We start from the raw sequence: 18,040 nt of genomic DNA on the forward strand, positions 1-18,040 counted from the left end.
TCAATGTGAAGAGACTTTAATGGCAAAGTGCACTGGAGAGTTAAAATGGTAATTTAAGAAAAAATTTAGTGGGAAAAAGGGAAAGAGCTGAATTGCCAAAATAATTTTCTTATCCAATTTTACATTTGCTTTCTCCATATGCTATAATTATAGACACCCGATAGTTCCTAGTCTTAGACGTAACTTGCAGCATCAGCCACTCTGCTGCACTTTAGATCACATTAGTTAGTGCTAGAGCCCAGCCCCATTTACATGGCATCTGACGAATGGTTAGCTGTGGCAGTTCTACCATAATGCCATTCTGCTCCAAAGAAATCCAGTTAAGTGGCTGTCCATGGCCCAGTAGTTTCACCTGAAATTAAAAACATACATGCAAATGTTTCCAAATTTATCTCTTTATCTCACCCACTTTCTATTGGGAAGGACTCATTAGTAGTTCAAAAAAATATATAGACGAGATTCATTTTTACCTTTAATGATTCACAATCACTCTTCATCCAATTAAGTATATGTATCTTGCCTCTATATTCTTGCTTCTGTTTTACTCTCAAGAGGGAAATAAAAGTGTGCAGGGGTTGGGGAAGGAGAATTTTCAAGGCTGAATGGAGTGTCAGAGTGGAGAAAATGCTAAAGAGAGGATCAGGAGCAGAAAATGGTTCTGAAACAAGAGTCTGCCCAAGTATCTACTCAGTGTTCCCCAGATTTTCTAATAACCTCCACTAATCAATAATACATATATTTGATCAATTATTACTGTAATTATTTTATAACCTTAGTCTTACTATACTAAGCAAATTCAAATAAGTTCTCTACATATTCTAGGGTTATTTTGAACCAAAACCTTTGCTTCTTAGGTGGATCAATATGAAAACAAAACCCAGGAGCTTTTAAATAATGATGTTAATTGGCACCAAAAAGAACATAGATAAAATAAAAATATAATCAGTGTCATACCTGGTCTACTAAGCTGTAATTAAACATTAGATTTGAACTCATCTTCTTTCTGCCTCATCAACCACACGTATTAGAAATGAAATGCAGAAAGGTGATGCAAGGAGAGCCATATGGACAATTCACCTCCAAAGGGATAATTAATTAAAAAAAAAAAAGTTATAAAATATATCAGAATGAACTCAATGCCAGATGTGGTGGTTACAACAGTTAGATTAATCTCTAACTTTCTCCAAAATGTTTTATAAACATAAAATAATAGAGTCATGACATCTTGTATTCAGATACGTTCTGGGGTGGGGTGTCAGGGAAAGCATCCGAATTCTAATTTTATGAGAAGAATCATTTTGTATGCATGCAATGAACTTGAACAACATAGAATGACTGTAAAGAATAATGTCTATTTTACAGTGATATGCATAGAGATACTGTAGCTGCTTTATCAGCTTAGTTTTCTGGGAAACAAAAAGTTTCAAAGATTTTGACCAAACACTGTCATTGGTGAAATTCATTTTATTTTATTTTATTTTATTTTATTTTATTTTATTTTATTTTATTTTTTCAGAGACAGGCTGAAGTGGTACACTGATAGCTCACTGTAGTCTTGGCTTACTGGGTTCAAGCAATCCTCCTGCCTGAGCCTCCTGAGTAACTAGGACTACAGGTGCGTGCCACCATGCCCAGCTAGCTTTTAAAAAAAATTTTGTAAAGAGGGGTCTTGCTATGTTGCCCAGGTTAGTCTCAAACTTCTGGCCTCAAGACATCCTCCTGCCTCAGCTTCCCAAAGTGCTGGAATTACAGTGTGAGCCTCACTGCTTGGCTGGAGCTCATTTATAATTACTTTTATGAGGTATAAGAGAAACAGATATAAGGCTCCCCTTAAAGTTAAAAGTTATGTTTGCATCAAGATGTTCTAATCAGCAATTTAAAGGAACAAGATAAAGTTCCCTCTTACCTCTGTTGCCCCCAGAATAGCTTTGGGCTGGCCAAGGAACAGCTGTCCTGATGTGGGCCATTTAAGAAAAATGGCATATACCAATTTTTCTTTAGGCTTGAATGTGTACCTGGTTAAAAGAAAAAGATAAAAAGCGTAGTAACAAGTTACATCCCATGTTTCTCATTATTTATGGATCAGGAACGATCTGGAATTTTTTTACAGAGATACTTCCACAGTGTCGCCATTAACAGAAGGGAGGGAAAAATAGCCCCATGTTGGTATAAAAAAGCACCTTCCTCCCCCAAGACCAAAAGGAAGTTCTTGGAAGACAAAGATTTTGCTGAGATAGCATTCCTCTTCATCAGACTGCTCTCATGGATCTGAAAAGGGGAGGCAGATGAGCTAAGGGGGCAGGATGCAAGAGCTTCATGGCTTTTCATGTGTTATTCAAATTTTTATATCCATTCATTCAACAAGACAAGATATGCATGTGTCAATTCTGTGCCTAGTACTGTGCTCAGTGTTAGGGTTACAATAAAAAACAAAACACACATAGTTCTTACGGAGCTTAGACTAGAGTGGGGAAGGCAAACACTAAATAATCACACAAATAATATGAAAGTGTGAGTTCTGATAAGCACTATGAAAGAAAAGGAAATTGAGAGATTGTAACAAAAGGATCTCTTTAGATTAGAACATCAGAAAGAAGCCTCACCAAGAACGTGACATTTAATCTGAGACTTAAAGGAGGATGAATGGGAACAAAGAAGAAGGTAAGGGAAGTAGGCTGTAGACAAAAAAAAAAAAAAAAAATGGAATTCATTCATTTATTCAACTACTCAACAAATACTTATTGAAATCTTAAAATGCTAGACACTGTTTTAGAGCAATATACAGCATTGAACAAAGTCCTTGTCCTCATGGGGCTTACATTCCAGTGGGAGAAATTAGAATGAACAAATATGTCAGGTGTTGATTAAATGCTATGGAGAAAACAAACCAGGTAAGAAGAACAGGGCATGCTAGGTAGGAAAGGAGGGGCCTGGGAGTGTTATTTTAAGTAGAATAGGCAGGGAAGACCTCTTAGAGGTGGCATGGAAGAGAACCATGGGAGCGCCATAGGAGTGCCACAGGAGAGTCTGGAGAAAGCCTTCAGACAGAATGTCAAGTGCAGGAGCCCCAGTGCAAGTGTGCTCTGCCTGTTGATGCAATAGCAAGGAAGGCAGAGTGGCTGAAGGAGAGGAAGTGGGGGAGGGTGATGGCAGATAAGATCAAAGAGGCGATAAGGAGCCAGATTTTGTAGGCCCTTGTAAGCATCTATGGGACCTGGCCTTCTCTCTGAGACTGGAAGCCATTGGAGAAATGTGAGCATGGGAGTGGCATTATTATTTAAAAGTATACTCTAATTGCTTTGTGGTGAATAGGTTAAAGGGTAGAAATAGAGACCTGTTAAGAAGCTACTGAAATAATCCAGACAGGGACAAGACAATGGAAACTAAAAGGATGAGGGTTGCCACAGAGAGGATGAGAAGTGGTCAGATTCTGAATATATTTCAAAGATAGAGGATGATCTGCTAATGAGTTGCCTGTGACTATAAAAGAAAGGGAAACTAAGGGTTTCAAGGTTTGGGGCCTGACAACCACCTAAAGGATGAAGCTACTGTTAACTGAGATGGGAAAGACCATGGGTGGAGCTAGTTGATAGCAAAATTTGAAAACTGAGGACTTCAGTTTTGGATGTACAGGTCTAAGATGCTATGCATCCAAGTGGAAATATTGAGTAGGAACTTAATGAGGCTGGAGTTCAGAAAGAGGTCTGCACTGGAAATAGAAATGTGGAGGTCATCAATATGGCATTTAAAGCCATGAAAATGGATAAGATCACCTGGGACATTAAGATAAACGCGGTGGCTCATGCCTGTAATCCCAGCACTTTGGGAGGCTGAGGAAAGTAGATCACCTGAGGTCCAGGAGTTCGAGACCAGCCTGGCCAAACATGGTGAAATCCTGTCTCTAATAAAATTACAAAAAAATTAGCCAGGCATGGTGGCAGGCACTTGTAATCCCAGCTACTCGGGAGGCTGAGGCAGGAGAATAGCTTGAACCTGGGAGACAGAGGTTGCAGTGAGCCGAGATCACGCCAGTGCCCTCAAAAAAAAAAAGAAAAGAGAAGAATAGAAATCTGAAGACTAAACCTCAGGGCACTTCAAGATTTAGAGGTTGGAAAAATGAGATGAAATCAGGAGAGGAACTAACAAGGAAGAGCCAACAGATACAATGAACACCAGGAGAGACAGTGATCAACCGAGGCAGACGCTGCCAGTAAGTTAAGAAAATGAGCACTGGGGACTCATTACTGGAATTGGAAAGGCAGAGGTTATTGTGGGCCTTGATAAGAGCAATCTTGGAGTGTGGGGGTGGAAGCTCGACCAGAGTGGGTTCAAGAGAAAAACTGTAGCAAGGAATTGGAGATAGCAAGTGAAAATTCTTTCAACATGTTTTACTACAAAGGAAAGGAGAGAAATGGGAAGGTAGCTAGAAATACAAGTGAAATTGAGTGAAAGGGGAGAATTGCTCTAACAATCCTTGGGTGGATGATTTGCAATGGGATCAGGACACAAGGGTTGACCTTAAAACCAAAGGTGAGATAATTCTACATTGTATGTGTCTGGGTGCGTGTGTGTTTCCATAGTTACAGTTAGCTGTCCAGGAGCAGGCATAGAATAAGTAGATCTTAATTTAAAGCTGATGTTCTGTCAAGTGAGTATGGCAGAGGGAGCGAGAGTTCAGGAGTTGGGTATATGCAATAGATTAGTTACAGTGACGGGCCACAGAATCTGTTCTGGATAAGGAAAAAGACAGACAGAGAAAAGATGATAGGATTAAAAGATAGGGTAATCCCTGGATTATAGATCCCTTTGGAAGCCAAAGTGCTGTGTGGAGTGAGCCAAAATATAAGAAGTCGTAGGTAGACGGCAGAATGCTTCAAACTGGAGCCATGGAAGGGGTGCAGTTATTGGTAATGCAAAGTCTAAAGTATGATTATAAAAGAAAGGGAAGTTAAGGACACCAAGGCTTTTGGCCTGACAACCACCTAAAGGATAAAGCTGCCATTAACTGAGATAGGGAAGACCATGGGTGGAGCTAGTCTACAGCAAAATTTTAAAACTCAGGACTTCAGCTGTGGACATACAGGTCTAAGATGCTATGCATCCAAGTGGAAGTGTTGAGAAAGAAGTTCTACTTTGCATTACCAATATGACCTTGTATATTGATAATGCAAAGGAACAGGTAACAAAGGTCAAGCAGACAAGATCCCTAGAAGACAGGAAGTGCAGGTAATTAGAACTGTGCATAGAAATTAAAATCACTAAGAATTATGTGAAGAGTAGTTCTGGGGACAGGGACAGCAAGCCAGGGCTACTCTCTCGAAGGATTTAAAGGGTTGACCTGGGAGTCTGTAGGTGACTGCAAGAAGATGGGCATGATGAACCTGGGGGGAAGAAGGCTCCTACGGTGAGGAGGGAGAGCAGGAACACTCAGCGTCGGGGAAGTTGGTAGGAGCCAGACTCACAACTTTATAAGCCACATTAAATATTTAGCTTTTATGTTTATTTATTGAAATAAACACAATGGAATAATGGTTAATGATTGTGAAGTCCTAGATCAGATGCCCTCGTATTCAAATGTCAGTACAGAAGCAAATTCCAAAACCAGATTTGCACTATCCTCTGTTACATGAGAGCTTGGTATTGAGTTCTCATTATGGCTCCTCCCAGATCAACATTTTAAAACTCCACAATTATTTGCTCTGTCCAGATTGCCTTACTTCATTTTATTCAATGGGTTAATGTTTTAAGTCGTAAGTCAAGTAGATTGAAGAACAATTAGTCTAATTTTTCGGTTCCTATTTGATCAGGCAACTGAAAGTGAATTTTTAGAACTTCACCAATACTCCTCTTATTTTATATATGTTAAGAAACCGTATCAGAAACTGTCATATTTGTGGAATCTGATTCAGGAACTCACTGACACACAGAACCTCCCCAAACTCAGAGAGAAACATCTTCCCAGAACCCTCCCTATTTTGACTCATTTTTAATCTAACATTTTCTCTGCCTTTGGGTACCTTTGTTTGCAAATTTCATGGGATGCAACATCTGCAAAAGTTAGAATTTATGGAACTGATTAAACAGTAGTCTCTGTTTTAGACTAACCATTCGCATTTTTTCATTGGTCTGAACGGCTTACAATTTTTCTAAAAGCTGAGTACTTTCAGCCAAAATTTGTCCACCACTGGGAGATACCTAGAAATGATGTAAGCTTAATCCGATAAACAATAAATGTTCAAAAACATGCAAATTCTTCCTCTTCTCTTCATATTAGAGTAAGCTAAGTTTGGAAAGTGCTTTGTATATGTAAGAATTCATCCAATTTCTCTTTTTATCCTACTCTTCTTTATATGTGTGATAAATTTTAAATCTCTTCCTTTATAAAAGAGTACTTGGTAACAAGAATGACTTACCACACATCTGGGGTGACAGTGTCATTCTGGGATCGCCAGGTATGGGTTTCATAAATAGCTTCTCCATTGACTTTTAGCCAGGACCCCATTTGCCTCAGTCTCTCCTCAAAAACTACAGAAATGGTGCCATCTAGTGTGGGCCCAATATTCATCAAAAGATTTCCTCCACATGAAACTGTTTCTACAAGTTGCTAAAAAATTAAGAATAAATGTTTTTAGATAAATAAAATAATTCCATATTTAATGTGCTAATATGTTGCATTTATATATTTATACATGTATATATAGTCACTACCTAGAAGAACAAACACAGGATAGAACAATGTCCTATATTTATAGGCCATTGAGCTACATAAGAAATAAATCCTATATGATCACACTATTAAGAATATTATGTTAATAGTCACCAGACATTTTACTGTACCTTCACTAATTCTCCAATTGTAAGATAGTCAGAGATTCCAGCTTCCCTCCTATAGCCCCAGGACAGTTTGTCTATTGTCATGCAGTTTTCCCATTTATGTGGCAAAAGATGTCCTGGGTTATAACGATCACTGCAGGTATAAAAGCCACCGTGCTTACAGATGCTACCAGCTCCCCAACGATCATTGGTGACTACTGTGTCCCGAACTGGGCTGAAATGAAACATACAGTTTTTTAAAACAAAAGGTATAAGCTTTTTATACAAAAAGAAATGTCACTGAAAAGACTTGTAATTGAAATAGAATTCTGAAAAGGGACCATGGCATAGTACAGTGGAAAGCCCGTGGTTTTGAAGTCAAACAGACCTGGGTTGATTGGAGTTCTGACTTTGTCACTTTCTAGCTCCCAGACCTAGAGCAAGTTACCTGACTCCTCTGAATAATGAATTTCCTCATCTATGATTGGAACAAATATAAGTTATGTAAAACATTTAGGCTGGTACCCAGCACATATAGCACTCATAAGAGTATTATGATTATTTTAAGCTCCCTTCCATATTGTAAATGATAGCCGAAACTGAATTTATACCCAAGACACTTTTCAATGATTCAGTGATCTCATACATGTAGTCTAGCCTTTCTCTTTCTCTTACCATTGTGCCTAATATTGAAAAATCTCAGAAAATTCAACTGTTGATGTCATGTGAAATATCCCCACAATGTTACTTATCATAGCACGTGGCACATTTTAGAGGGAAATCCACACCACATAGAGGGGACAATTTTGAGTCACAAATTGAAGTGATGGCTCCCCATCTTTTCCCTTGGAAGGAGTACCTAGACACATTGCTGTTTTCAGTATCAAGAGTTCTTCAGAATATTTGTATTTGTGCCCTTTGTGGGCCCAGGAAGTGCAAGCAGAAAGTTGCCTGACTTAATAGCACAATACCCAGTGCTTTCTAGTGTACATGCAAATTTTGTCCATATAGTTTAAGCCTAATGGAGGAGTTTAATCAGAACTCCCTGTTCTAATAGGGCAGCCTTAAACATAGCAGGAAGCAATAGGAAAAAACTGGAGAAAGGGAAAATGCTGCTGATGAAGGAAAAGAGGAGACAAACAAGGGTGACATTGGCTGGGCAGCAATGATGACCAAAAGGTAAGAGGATAAAAAGAAGCAGTCAGAGGGATTTGGAAGCACATAATTGGAAATAGTGATGAAGAAACAGAGTTGTCCCAGAATAGAGGCCATAAAGGACCAGGGTAGGAAAGAAAAAGGGGGGACCCACAAAATTAACACCTTCAAAGTTCCTGATCCTGTGATTTTTAGTCTAATCTCAAAATCAGACCACTGAGTTGTATTTTACTCCTGATTTATTTACCCTTGATTATGTTGAGTAAATACTAATATATCTAATACGTATTATTTAAAATGATTTTCTCCCCCCATGCCACCAATGACTTAAAATGAAATATTTCAAGAGGTGAAGGAATGAAAATGTTAGAAATATATTAGGAATATGGAGGGTAACTGCAGCAATCTCATAGCATACACACCTTTCATTATATAGCCAGGCCAAGAAGCCTGTGCTGTTCCAGTATTGATCTGGCGCTCCTCCATCACCATCCGACCACAGAACCTCAGGCTGATAGTTGTTCACTAACTCGTAGAGCTCTGGCAATGTCTTAGAAACTGGAAATTGCCGCTTATGGAATGAACTGGATTCATCCTCAAGGAAGAGCGGATGAAACCATTCAAAAAGGGAATAGTACAGTCCAAAACGCAGGTCAGTTCTGTTCCTAATGGCTACCTCAAGTTCCTTGACAATGTCCCTCTTGGGCCCCTCATCTATGGCATTCCAGTTCCATGAATACTCTGAACCCCACAAGGTAAAACCTAGAAAATTATAGTGAAAACTCTTGTAAGCATGTCTATTTTAGTAAATTTCAACCCACACAAATGCCCAAACAAATCACATAGTACATGCGATGTATAAATACCTGCTCCTACAAATGACTGTTTTATGGCCAGTTTTTCATGGCATATATCGTGCTTTTATATGAGAAGTGAAAATTTAAACAAGGTGAGTCTGAGGTTTTTAAAAGCAACTTTCGGGGTTTATCACTGTATGGTCTGATCTATTTCCAGTATTTTCCCTCTTAGATTGTAAGGTCCTTGAGGGATCTCATCATGTCTGCAGTGCTCCCTGCTATGTCTTCAGCCAACTGCTAGCACAAGGTATAGCACAAAATAAACAATCAACAATAGCAGCCCACAACTAAAATGGGAACATATACATGTACCATGCTAAATGATGACTACTACTATTTATTATGAAGATCCTAAGATGCACTCCTGCAAGATTCTTAGTGTCTTCTAAACCAAAGTTTGAAGTCTACTGCTTAGTTTTAGGATTGTTTATTCTATTATAGTGTGATTCTTAGAACACTGGTGATCCATGTATAGCAAATCTCTTTTAGCCTGATTATTTATTTAACCAGAGGGGCAAAAAAACCCTACTATTTCCCAATAGTTCTATTTAAAATATACTCACCACATGTAATGTCATCCTACTATAAAATCATAAGCTTGGATTTTCCTCTTTAATAAAATTACCCAAAAGCAAATAGTCTACCAACTATTTTCTTATCTTATAGATAAGAAAAACAATATATACTTTTATACAAACACTTAGAAGTGGTTCGTTTTTAACAGGAATTTGCATTTAGATTACTGGTTGTTCTATATAAAAATGTTAGAAGAGATATATAAACTGAAATACTTAAAACATAATAAATATGAAAGCCTCAAAAATTTTATCAGTGCCTAGAGACTTAACTACATTGTTACTATTCCACTAAAATCTAAAATAATTTTTAAGAATAGACATTTATAAGGTACATTTGATGAAACATTTTACTCTTGATAAATTAGAACAAGTCTAAGATTGACTCATACTTCGGATTTTATTTTATTTTTTTTTTTTTGAGACAGGTTCTGGCTCTGTCACCCAGGCTGGAGTTCAGTGGTGTGACCTTGGTTCACTGCATCCTCAACCTCCTGGGTTCAAGTGATCCTCCCACCTCAACATCTCCAGTAGCTAGGATTACAGGTGTACTCTACCACGCCCAGCTAATTTTGTCTAATTTTTCAGAGACAGGGTCTCACTTTGCTGCCTAGGCTGGTCTCAAACTCCTGACCTCAAGCAATCCTCCTTCTTTGGCCCCCCAAAGTATTGGAATTATAGATGTGAGCCACTGCACCTAGCCTTAGATTCATTTTAATAAGCTTTTAAAAACAGCTCACTCTTGTTCCTGTCATGTCTATGGTAAGCTTCAGAGCAGTGTTGATATCTAAAGTCATATTCAAAATTATTCAACTTGACAGGCCCTAATGTCAGACAGTACTAAAACCACATGAGTCTTCATTTGAATATCACCACCATAAGCTCACACAGCGATACTCCTTCCTGAGCTTAGTATGCATTTTCCATAAGCAATGAAAACATCTGACAACATGGGTCCCAGAAAATGTATAAATGTGGGCTACATCATCTCTCCTCTCAGTTTGATTAATAATTTTTATTAAATAAACTCACTATGTATTGTTTTGTGCCATACAGCTTGGGAAAGTTCCTAGACATCGGGAAATCAGCATGTTCTCAAGCAAATACACTTGATAGACATTCATCTCAGCAGGAGAAATATCTACAGGAGAAAATCATGAAGCTACCAGAATGTGGCCAAAGGGAAAATATCCTATGATCATTCCAGATTTTTTGTGTTGGTTCTCCTCTCCTATTCCCATCCCATCCCTGGAGAAAACAATAAGGCAAAGTTTCTTTTTTTTTGAGACAGGATCTCGCTCTGCCACCTAGACTAGAGTGTAGTGGCCCTATCTCCGCTCACTACAGCCTCAAGCAGTCCTCCAACCTAAGCCTCCCGAGTAGCTGAGACTACAGAGACACACCACCATGCTAATTTTTTAGTTTTGTTTGTTTATTTGTTTTTGTAGAGACAGGGTCTCATTATGTTGCCCAGGCTGGTCTCAAACCCCTAGGCTCAAATGATACTCCTTCCTCGGCCTCCCAAAGTTTTGGGATTACAGGCATGAGCGACCACTCCAGTGCAAATTTTTTTATAACAAGGCAAAGATGATCATGCGAAAGAAACTAATGAATTAACAAGCAAGTGGAACAAAAACAATTTGTTAATGCTTCCCTGGCCTTACAAATACTGCAGTGGTAATGGGTGGAATCCATTCTATTAAAATAGGACTGCTGTGTGGGGGTTTAGATATTCTTCTACCACCTCTGATTATTCTGGGAACCATTACAGTTCCACAATCCTTTTCCCTCCAGGTGATCTGGGTCACTTTCATCATTATCAGTTCATCCACTATTTGCACAATTTGGTCATCTAAGAGTTGGCTAAAAGTGCAGCCAGGTGTGCCGTAATGATGCAAGACTATAGCAGTATAACCCCCATGATGCATTCACAGGATGCATTACAGAGAAAGGGAAGGAAAGTGCAATTCCAATGATGAACTTCGACTTGCAACCCACACTCCCTTCAACAAACAGCTTTACGTAAATCTTGGAAATATTGTTCAAAATACATGTGCCAAAATGTGACCATCTTTCCTCTGTTATGTGGAGGGTATGATCCTTTCTGTATTGCTAACATCTCTCAATTTGGGTTGAAAGTGCAGTCCCTTAGTTATCAACAAGTGCCAGTCACCACTTATGGTTGCGCCTAAGAGAAAATTAGACCTTGCTTTAGTTTTTTCTTCCAAAAAAAATAATTTTTTGGAATAATTTTTCATTTCTTAACCATTGTCAGCAATTTCCATACGCTGGATTGACTTACCTTCATGATGTTTGGAAGTTAAGACAATGTATTTGGCACCAGAGGCCTGAAAAATATCTGCCCACTGGTTGGCATTAAAAAATTTTGCTGTAAATAGTGGTCCAAAATCTTCATATTTGAAACTAGGAGGGTAATTATCTTTCATAAATTCCACATACTTCGGTATCTTTTCCTTTTGCCAATACCACCTAAGGGGAGGAAAGGAAAGAGTGCATAAACAGCACATACACACACATTTAAAAGAACTGCTCCAGCTCCCCTTACCATTTACCCATCACGTAGATACAGTAGGACCCAGATTCTCTTTCTCACTTCCCCCTTAGTTTGACTTGGCTTTAAAGAAAGCTTATGCAAACTAAAACCCCCTCTCATTTTCCACCTATCTCCCTGTGATATCCACTCAGCCCATAAACTAGAGCATTCTAGGCAACTCAGCTACCCATTCTCTCTCTTTTTTTTTAAGACAGGGTCTCACTCTGTCACTCAGGTTGGAATGCAGTGGTGGAATCATGGCTCACTGCAACCTCGACCTCTTGGGCTCAAGCGATCCTCTGGCCTTAGCCTCCTGAGTAGCTGGGACCATAGGCACGTGCCACCACACCTGGCTATTTTTTTTTTTCTTTGTAGAGATGTGGTTTTTATATGTTGCCCAGGCTGGTCTTAAACTCCTGGGCTCAAGCAATCTTCCTGCTTCAGCCTCCCGAAGTGTTAGGATTACAGGCATGAGTCATCATGCCCAGCCCCATTCTCTTTTAATACTTCACTTTTAAATCACAACATGTAGTATGTGTCTTTACACATTGTCCTTTGTAACATAAGCGACTAGGGCTTCTAAAAGGAAGACTACATGCTTAAAACATAACATGCGTCTATTATATTCAGTAGTAGAGAACACTTTGGAGGCACAGGACAGAAAGGGAGGCAAAAGTAAAATTAAGAAGATGCTGTTATTTTAATAAGTGGACTCAACCTTCAACAATTACTTGCTATATGCATTCATTCTAAGCAATGGTATATTGACCCTAAACTGTGTAAGCAAGACTTCATGAGGAAAAACACATCTACACATTTTAGATAAACACAGCAATAACTACCCCATGAAATAGATGCAACCCCCATTTCCGACCCATCTCCTGCTTTTTCTATCACCATTTCTTTCATATGAGTACTTCTACAGGATAAGCAAATCCATAATCAGCACTGTATTTCCCAAGATGATCAGGAGACTCTTTCTGCTAAGAAGACATAATTGAAGGGCATACTATGTGGCAGGCACGTTTGCCTGCCCAAAAGTCATATTTACCTAATTCCCAGCTTCCACTACAGCTACGACAGGGATGTGAGATCCACGCTGGCCAAGGGAACTTGAGGGAAAGCCACACTTCGAGGACTGTGGAAATGGTTTCCCTCCTAATGAAAAGACACACTGGCCTTCCTGCCTTTGGCCAAGGTTGTGTGAAGTTATGGTGCCTGGCTGCCATCCTGTGACCATGAAGGAACAAGTTCCCAGGCTGAGGACGACAGAAAGAGCCTATGTCTTTGACTTCATCAATGAACCAGCTACCTCTAAATTTCCTGTTATGTGAGATAATAAGCCCCTATCATTACACCTTTTACTTGGGTTTAAAATCCTTGAAGCGTTATTATTTATTTATTTATTATTGATTAATTGATTGGTTGAGACAGGCGTTGCTCTATCACCCAGGTTGGAGTGCAGTGGCATGATCATACCTCACCACAGCCTTGAAATCCTGGGCTCAAGCAATCCTCCCACCTCACCCTCCTGAGTAGCTGGGACTACGGACATTACCTTTTAAACTGAACTGCAAAAGAGAAACTGTGACATTCAGAAAGTTGAACAAGAATAAGGAATTTCTCCTAGCATCATCTAATTTGAACCTGCACTCTCCCCTACAGTCAGGACTCGAATTTCATGCTGAGAGATGAAAAGAGGCACTTATGGTAAAGAGTCCATCATTTATATTTAGTTTTTAATAGACATTTAGAACAGTCACACATACTCGTCTGTACTGTTGATTCCCCAGAAGTCAAACTGAGAGTGAGGAGCAGAGGATACAAAGGGAAACTACAGATGATTAAAGAATCTTCCACAGGGTTAATGCATTTCCAGATCATCAGGAATGTGTTCTCTATTTTGTTTAGTATGAGAAGTATCTTTATTGTTCTAGTTCAAAACAATCATGGGTTTGTTTGTAGAAAATGAAGTTACTCATAGCAAAGAAGAAAATGACTCAAAACTGGCTGTTTTATTTTGGCATAGTACTGGTCTCAGTTAACAAATATCAAATCCTCTACTGGCACCAATATATCTTCACCTAATCTTCATAGTTGAACAAAATGATAATATAAGATACAATTTAGGGGGAAGAAAGTGTGTTAATTATGTACCACACTAATTTAAAACATTTCCAAAATAAACTCAAGATTCATTATAGCCCGAAACATGCAAATAAAGATTTGTAACATCTTTCTGAAGTAGCTATGTTTTGGCATAAGAAGAAAGAGTCTCTGTTTTATAAGTTGAATTATTTAAAGTATATGAATAATTCTCCATAGCTTACCCATTTTTATTTTTTACATAAACTGACCTAACAATAAGAAAGGTTACTGGTTCCAGGTAGTCTATCTCTTTGTAATGAAAGGGTTAAAATATGCTATTCTGGCATATCATTAAAGGTAAAGAAACTCAAAAAATAGCAGGTGCATGAAGAGCACTTTGACCTCTGTGCTGTTTCTTAGGACAGAAGATGAAATTCCAGTATGAAAGGCACTCTATACTGGAAGGAAAGGCAACATCCTAAGCTTCAAAGACAAGAAGTCGAATACTGTAAAGACCTTGCTAAAATTCATTTTTTAAGCCTCCCCACACAATTTAATCCTACAATGTCAATTAAATTCTTGGACCCAGCAGAGATCGTAACAGAATGGAGGTGTAATTTTTCTACCCCTACAGTCGAGCATGGTACAGTGTATACTATGTAATGTTAATATAATTTGTAGTTCATACTCTGTATTGTGTCTACTAAATATAGTATGTTAATTTGGATGTATACTATTTATGTAGTATATAGTTGATTCAAATAAATACTGACTGTTTAATGATTCCATTATTTTACTTAAGAATATATTATGTGTCCCAAAGTCCTGGAATTACAGGCATGAGCCACCGCGGATCACCTGAGGTCAGGAGTTTGAGACCAGCCTGGCCAACATGTTGAAACCCCGTCTCTACTAAAAAATACAAAAAAATTAGCCAGGCATGGTGGTGTGCGCCTGTAGTCCCAGCTACTCGGGAGGCTGAGGCACCAGAATGGTTTGAACCCGGGCAGCAAAGGTTGCAGTGAGCTGAGATGGTACCACTGCAGCCCAGCCTGGGCGACAGAGTGAGACTACATTTCAGAAAACAACAACAAAGAGTATATTATGCGTATGTATCTATATATGCACACAAAATATTTATATTTTGAAGAACTTAATACTTGTTGCATTTAGTTAGAAAAAACGTGCAACAGTTTAAGAAATTACATGCACATTTTCACATAGATCTCAAACTAAAATCTAAAGCACAGATTTTTGTGTAGCACCTTTCATACGGCAAACGATAATTGGGTTAAGAGTACCATTCTAGAACCTCTTTAAAAAGTTCCTAGAGCCACACATGGTTAACATGTTAACATTAAGTAGCCAATGGTGTTCAATGAACTCGTTTCACATACTCATGACTATGCTTTAACCATAACTTCATGGCAGAACGACTGTAAATTGGCAGGGAGCAGCAGAGCAACCACGGGCCATTGTGCCTGAGTCACCGCTCGTGGGATGCCCCTGCACAAACTGATGGATGTCTGTAGTAGCTCGATGTTGTAGTGTCATAACTACAGCTTAAAATGCGCAACTATGAAGAAGTTGAGGAGTCAAGTGTGTCTGAAAACTCTTACAGTCACACGGAAGAAAAATTCTCTGTTCATCAGCAGAAGAACTTAGGAAAGAAACCACATATTCGATACCCGGAAGTGCGAAACGCAGGTAAAGCAGCGGGAGGTGAAACCGACTAGGGTGCAGGCAGCACCAGGCGGCGAACCTGGCCCGCTGGGTGGTGGCTGGAGTCTGCGGGTGGGGACAAAAGCGTGGCAGAGGAGTCAGAAAGGAGCGCACTCACCAGAACCACTCGCTACCGAAGCTGGGTACGGAAAACACGCCCCAGTGGATGAAGATGCCGAACTTGGCCTGGTCAAACCACGCGGGCAGCTGGCGGGCGTCCAGGGACTCCCAGGTGGGGTCGAAGCGCGTCGAGCTGTGGGCAGGGCTCGGCGGCGGCTGCAGCAGCAGCAACAGCAGCAGCGGGAGCGCGAGCCCGCGGAGCTTCCGGGGCCGCATGTTCCCGCGCAGGCCGGCTGTCCTCTCTGCAGGCTCCCGCGGCCTCGCGAGCGCTGTTCTTCCGTTTCTGCTGCTGAGTATGCCGCGCCGCTGTCACCTGACCAAGCCGGTCTTGGAAACCGGCCACCCTTCCCCCTCAGGGGCGGGAGTGGCCACTCTCCCGGGCGTTCCGAATGACCCCAGGAGGGCTGCATCGCTCAGCATAACTAAGGAGGCCAGCATTACCCCAAAGCCAGCTGCGACGGCTTTGCTAAGGCTCTATTCGCTTTGAGGGGAAAATATGAGTCTGAGTCAGGGCCCTGTGACCAGCGCCTCTGCCCTCAATGAGGCACGACCTTGCCCAAGAAACTGCCCAAGAGGACAACGCCACCAGCCCGCCCTGGTGGCTGCTCCACACGTCCGAAGCGTGGATGAGAAGGTCAAGGCAGGAACCTCAGCCGGGTCTCGCCATAATGAAACATGGAAAGCAACCTAGATCATTCTCAGCCTCTGTATCAGCTCCCAAGATCCTGCATGTTAGAACTGTGGCTGTCAACCTTGAATTTGTATCAGATGAAATTCCAAGAGCTTCAGATTCAGCAGTTAGGGTGCGGCCCAAGAATTTGCGTTTCTACCCAGTTCCTAGAAGATTCTGATGTTGGGCTGGGCGCGGTGGCTCACGCCTGTAATTCCAGCACTTTGGGAGGCCGAGGCGGGCGGATCACGAGGTAAGGAGATCGCGACCATCCTGGCTAACATGGTGAAACCCCGTCTCTACTAAAAATACAAAAAATTAGCCGGGCATGGTGGCGGGCGCCTGTGATCCCAGCTACTCCGGAGGCTGAGGCAGGAGAATCGCTTGAACCTGGGAGGCGGAGGTTGCAGTGAGCCGAGATGGTGCCACTGCACTCCAGCCTAGGCTACAGAGTGAGACTCCATCTCAAAAAAAAAAAAAAAAAGAAAAAAAAAAAAGAAAAAAAATCTGATGTTGCTGGCTGGTGGGCCAAACTTTCCTGAGAACCACTGCATTAAACAAGGAGATGATGTGAGACAGGTGAAACCAGTGGAATGAATGTTTAAGAAACCTCCAAGCTTAGGGAAAAAAGCCAGCAATTTGGAATGATTGATCAAAAGGACATTTGGGAAGTTTATCTCCTCCACCTCTGTTGTTGTTGTTGTTGTTTTTTTTTTTTTTTTTTTTTTGAGAGTCTTGCTCTGTCGCCCAGGCGGGATTGCAGTAGCGTGATCTAGGCTCACTTCAGCCTCTGCCTTCCGGGTCCAAGAATTATCCTGCCTCAGCCTCCCAAGTAACTGGGACTACAGGCATGTGCCACTATGCCATACTAATTTTTGATTTTTTTTTTTTTCTTTCTCAGTAGAGACAGGGTTTCACCATGTTGGACAAGCTGGTCTCAAACTCTTGACCTCAGGTGATCTGCCCACCTCAGCCTCCCAAAGTGCTAGAATTACAGGCATGAGCCACCAAGCCCAGCCTCACCTCCACCTCTTAAGTGCTTTCAAAGTAAAGCCACAATCCTCAACTGCTTCTGCCCACATGAAATTGTTACCCTTCAATGAGCCAATTCAAATGCTACCTCTTCTGTGAAGGTTTCTGCCACCACCCTCCCCTCCCAGAATGTTGTACTTTCCCTGATCTGCTTGATAACACCTCCTTCCAAGCACAGATAGGATTTCACGCATCCTCCAGTAGCTAGGTGGTACAGGTCTGATTTCCCATCAGACTGTGAGCTTTTTCAAGGCATTCATAATGACCTTCTTTTCTGTAGTGCCTACATTTACAGCAGAAAAGCTGCACTCAAAATGTTTGTTGAAGCTCTCCAGTGAACTGGGGTTCTAATTATTGAGTGAAGAACTTGACACTAAGTGGTTGTTGCCGGCATTATCCCATCCCATCTCTGCAGAGAGATGGGAGCAGCAGAGGGCGCTGTCACTGCAGGTGT

The 18,040-nt window shown here is 40.6% G+C and overlaps 2 protein-coding genes and 1 long non-coding RNA gene across 4 annotated transcripts in view; 2 read left to right on the top strand and 1 right to left on the bottom strand.

Moving 5' to 3' along the window:
- PEX3 (peroxisomal biogenesis factor 3) overlaps positions 1-11,796 on the top strand; it is a 56,500-nt gene extending 44,704 nt beyond the window's left edge. Inside the window, exon 10 of the mRNA XM_015137203.3 lies at positions 10,457-11,796. Within this exon, the coding sequence (XP_014992689.1) occupies positions 10,457-10,598 (142 nt within the window). The 3' untranslated portion in view covers positions 10,599-11,796. The remainder of the gene's footprint in view (positions 1-10,456) is intronic.
- Positions 1-16,186, bottom strand: FUCA2 (alpha-L-fucosidase 2). Its single transcript, XM_001091161.5, has 7 exons — positions 15,883-16,186; positions 11,703-11,890; positions 8,391-8,730; positions 6,838-7,048; positions 6,414-6,604; positions 1,907-2,015; positions 1-352 (listed from the first exon to the last, which is right to left on the bottom strand). The coding sequence occupies exons 1-7, from the start codon at positions 16,098-16,100 to the stop codon at positions 212-214; spliced, it is 1,398 nt and encodes a 465-aa protein (XP_001091161.3). The 5' UTR covers positions 16,101-16,186; the 3' UTR covers positions 1-211.
- Positions 15,760-18,040, top strand: part of LOC106998095 (uncharacterized) — a 23,959-nt gene continuing 21,678 nt past the window's right edge. For both annotated transcript variants that reach the window (XR_013416230.1, XR_001444430.3), the window contains exon 1: positions 15,760-16,807. This is a non-coding gene — a long non-coding RNA (uncharacterized LOC106998095). The remainder of the gene's footprint in view (positions 16,808-18,040) is intronic.

The sequence above is a fragment of the Macaca mulatta genome, chromosome 4 (assembly GCF_049350105.2).
Source record: "Macaca mulatta isolate MMU2019108-1 chromosome 4, T2T-MMU8v2.0, whole genome shotgun sequence".
Classification (NCBI taxonomy): domain Eukaryota; kingdom Metazoa; phylum Chordata; class Mammalia; order Primates; family Cercopithecidae; genus Macaca; species Macaca mulatta.

Excerpts from the sequence above, each read along its gene's own strand:
- FUCA2 (XM_001091161.5), bottom strand. The coding sequence starts at position 16,100 with ATGCGGCCCCGGAAGCTCCGCGGGCTCGCGCTCCCGCTGCTGCTGTTG. Across the intron at positions 6,605-6,837 it reads CAATTGGAGAATTAGTGAAG|CAACTTGTAGAAACAGTTTC; the intron begins GTACAGTAAAAT and ends TTAATTTTTTAG. Across the intron at positions 2,016-6,413 it reads ACTGTCACCCCAGATGTGTG|GTACACATTCAAGCCTAAAG; the intron begins GTAAGTCATTCT and ends TCTTTTAACCAG.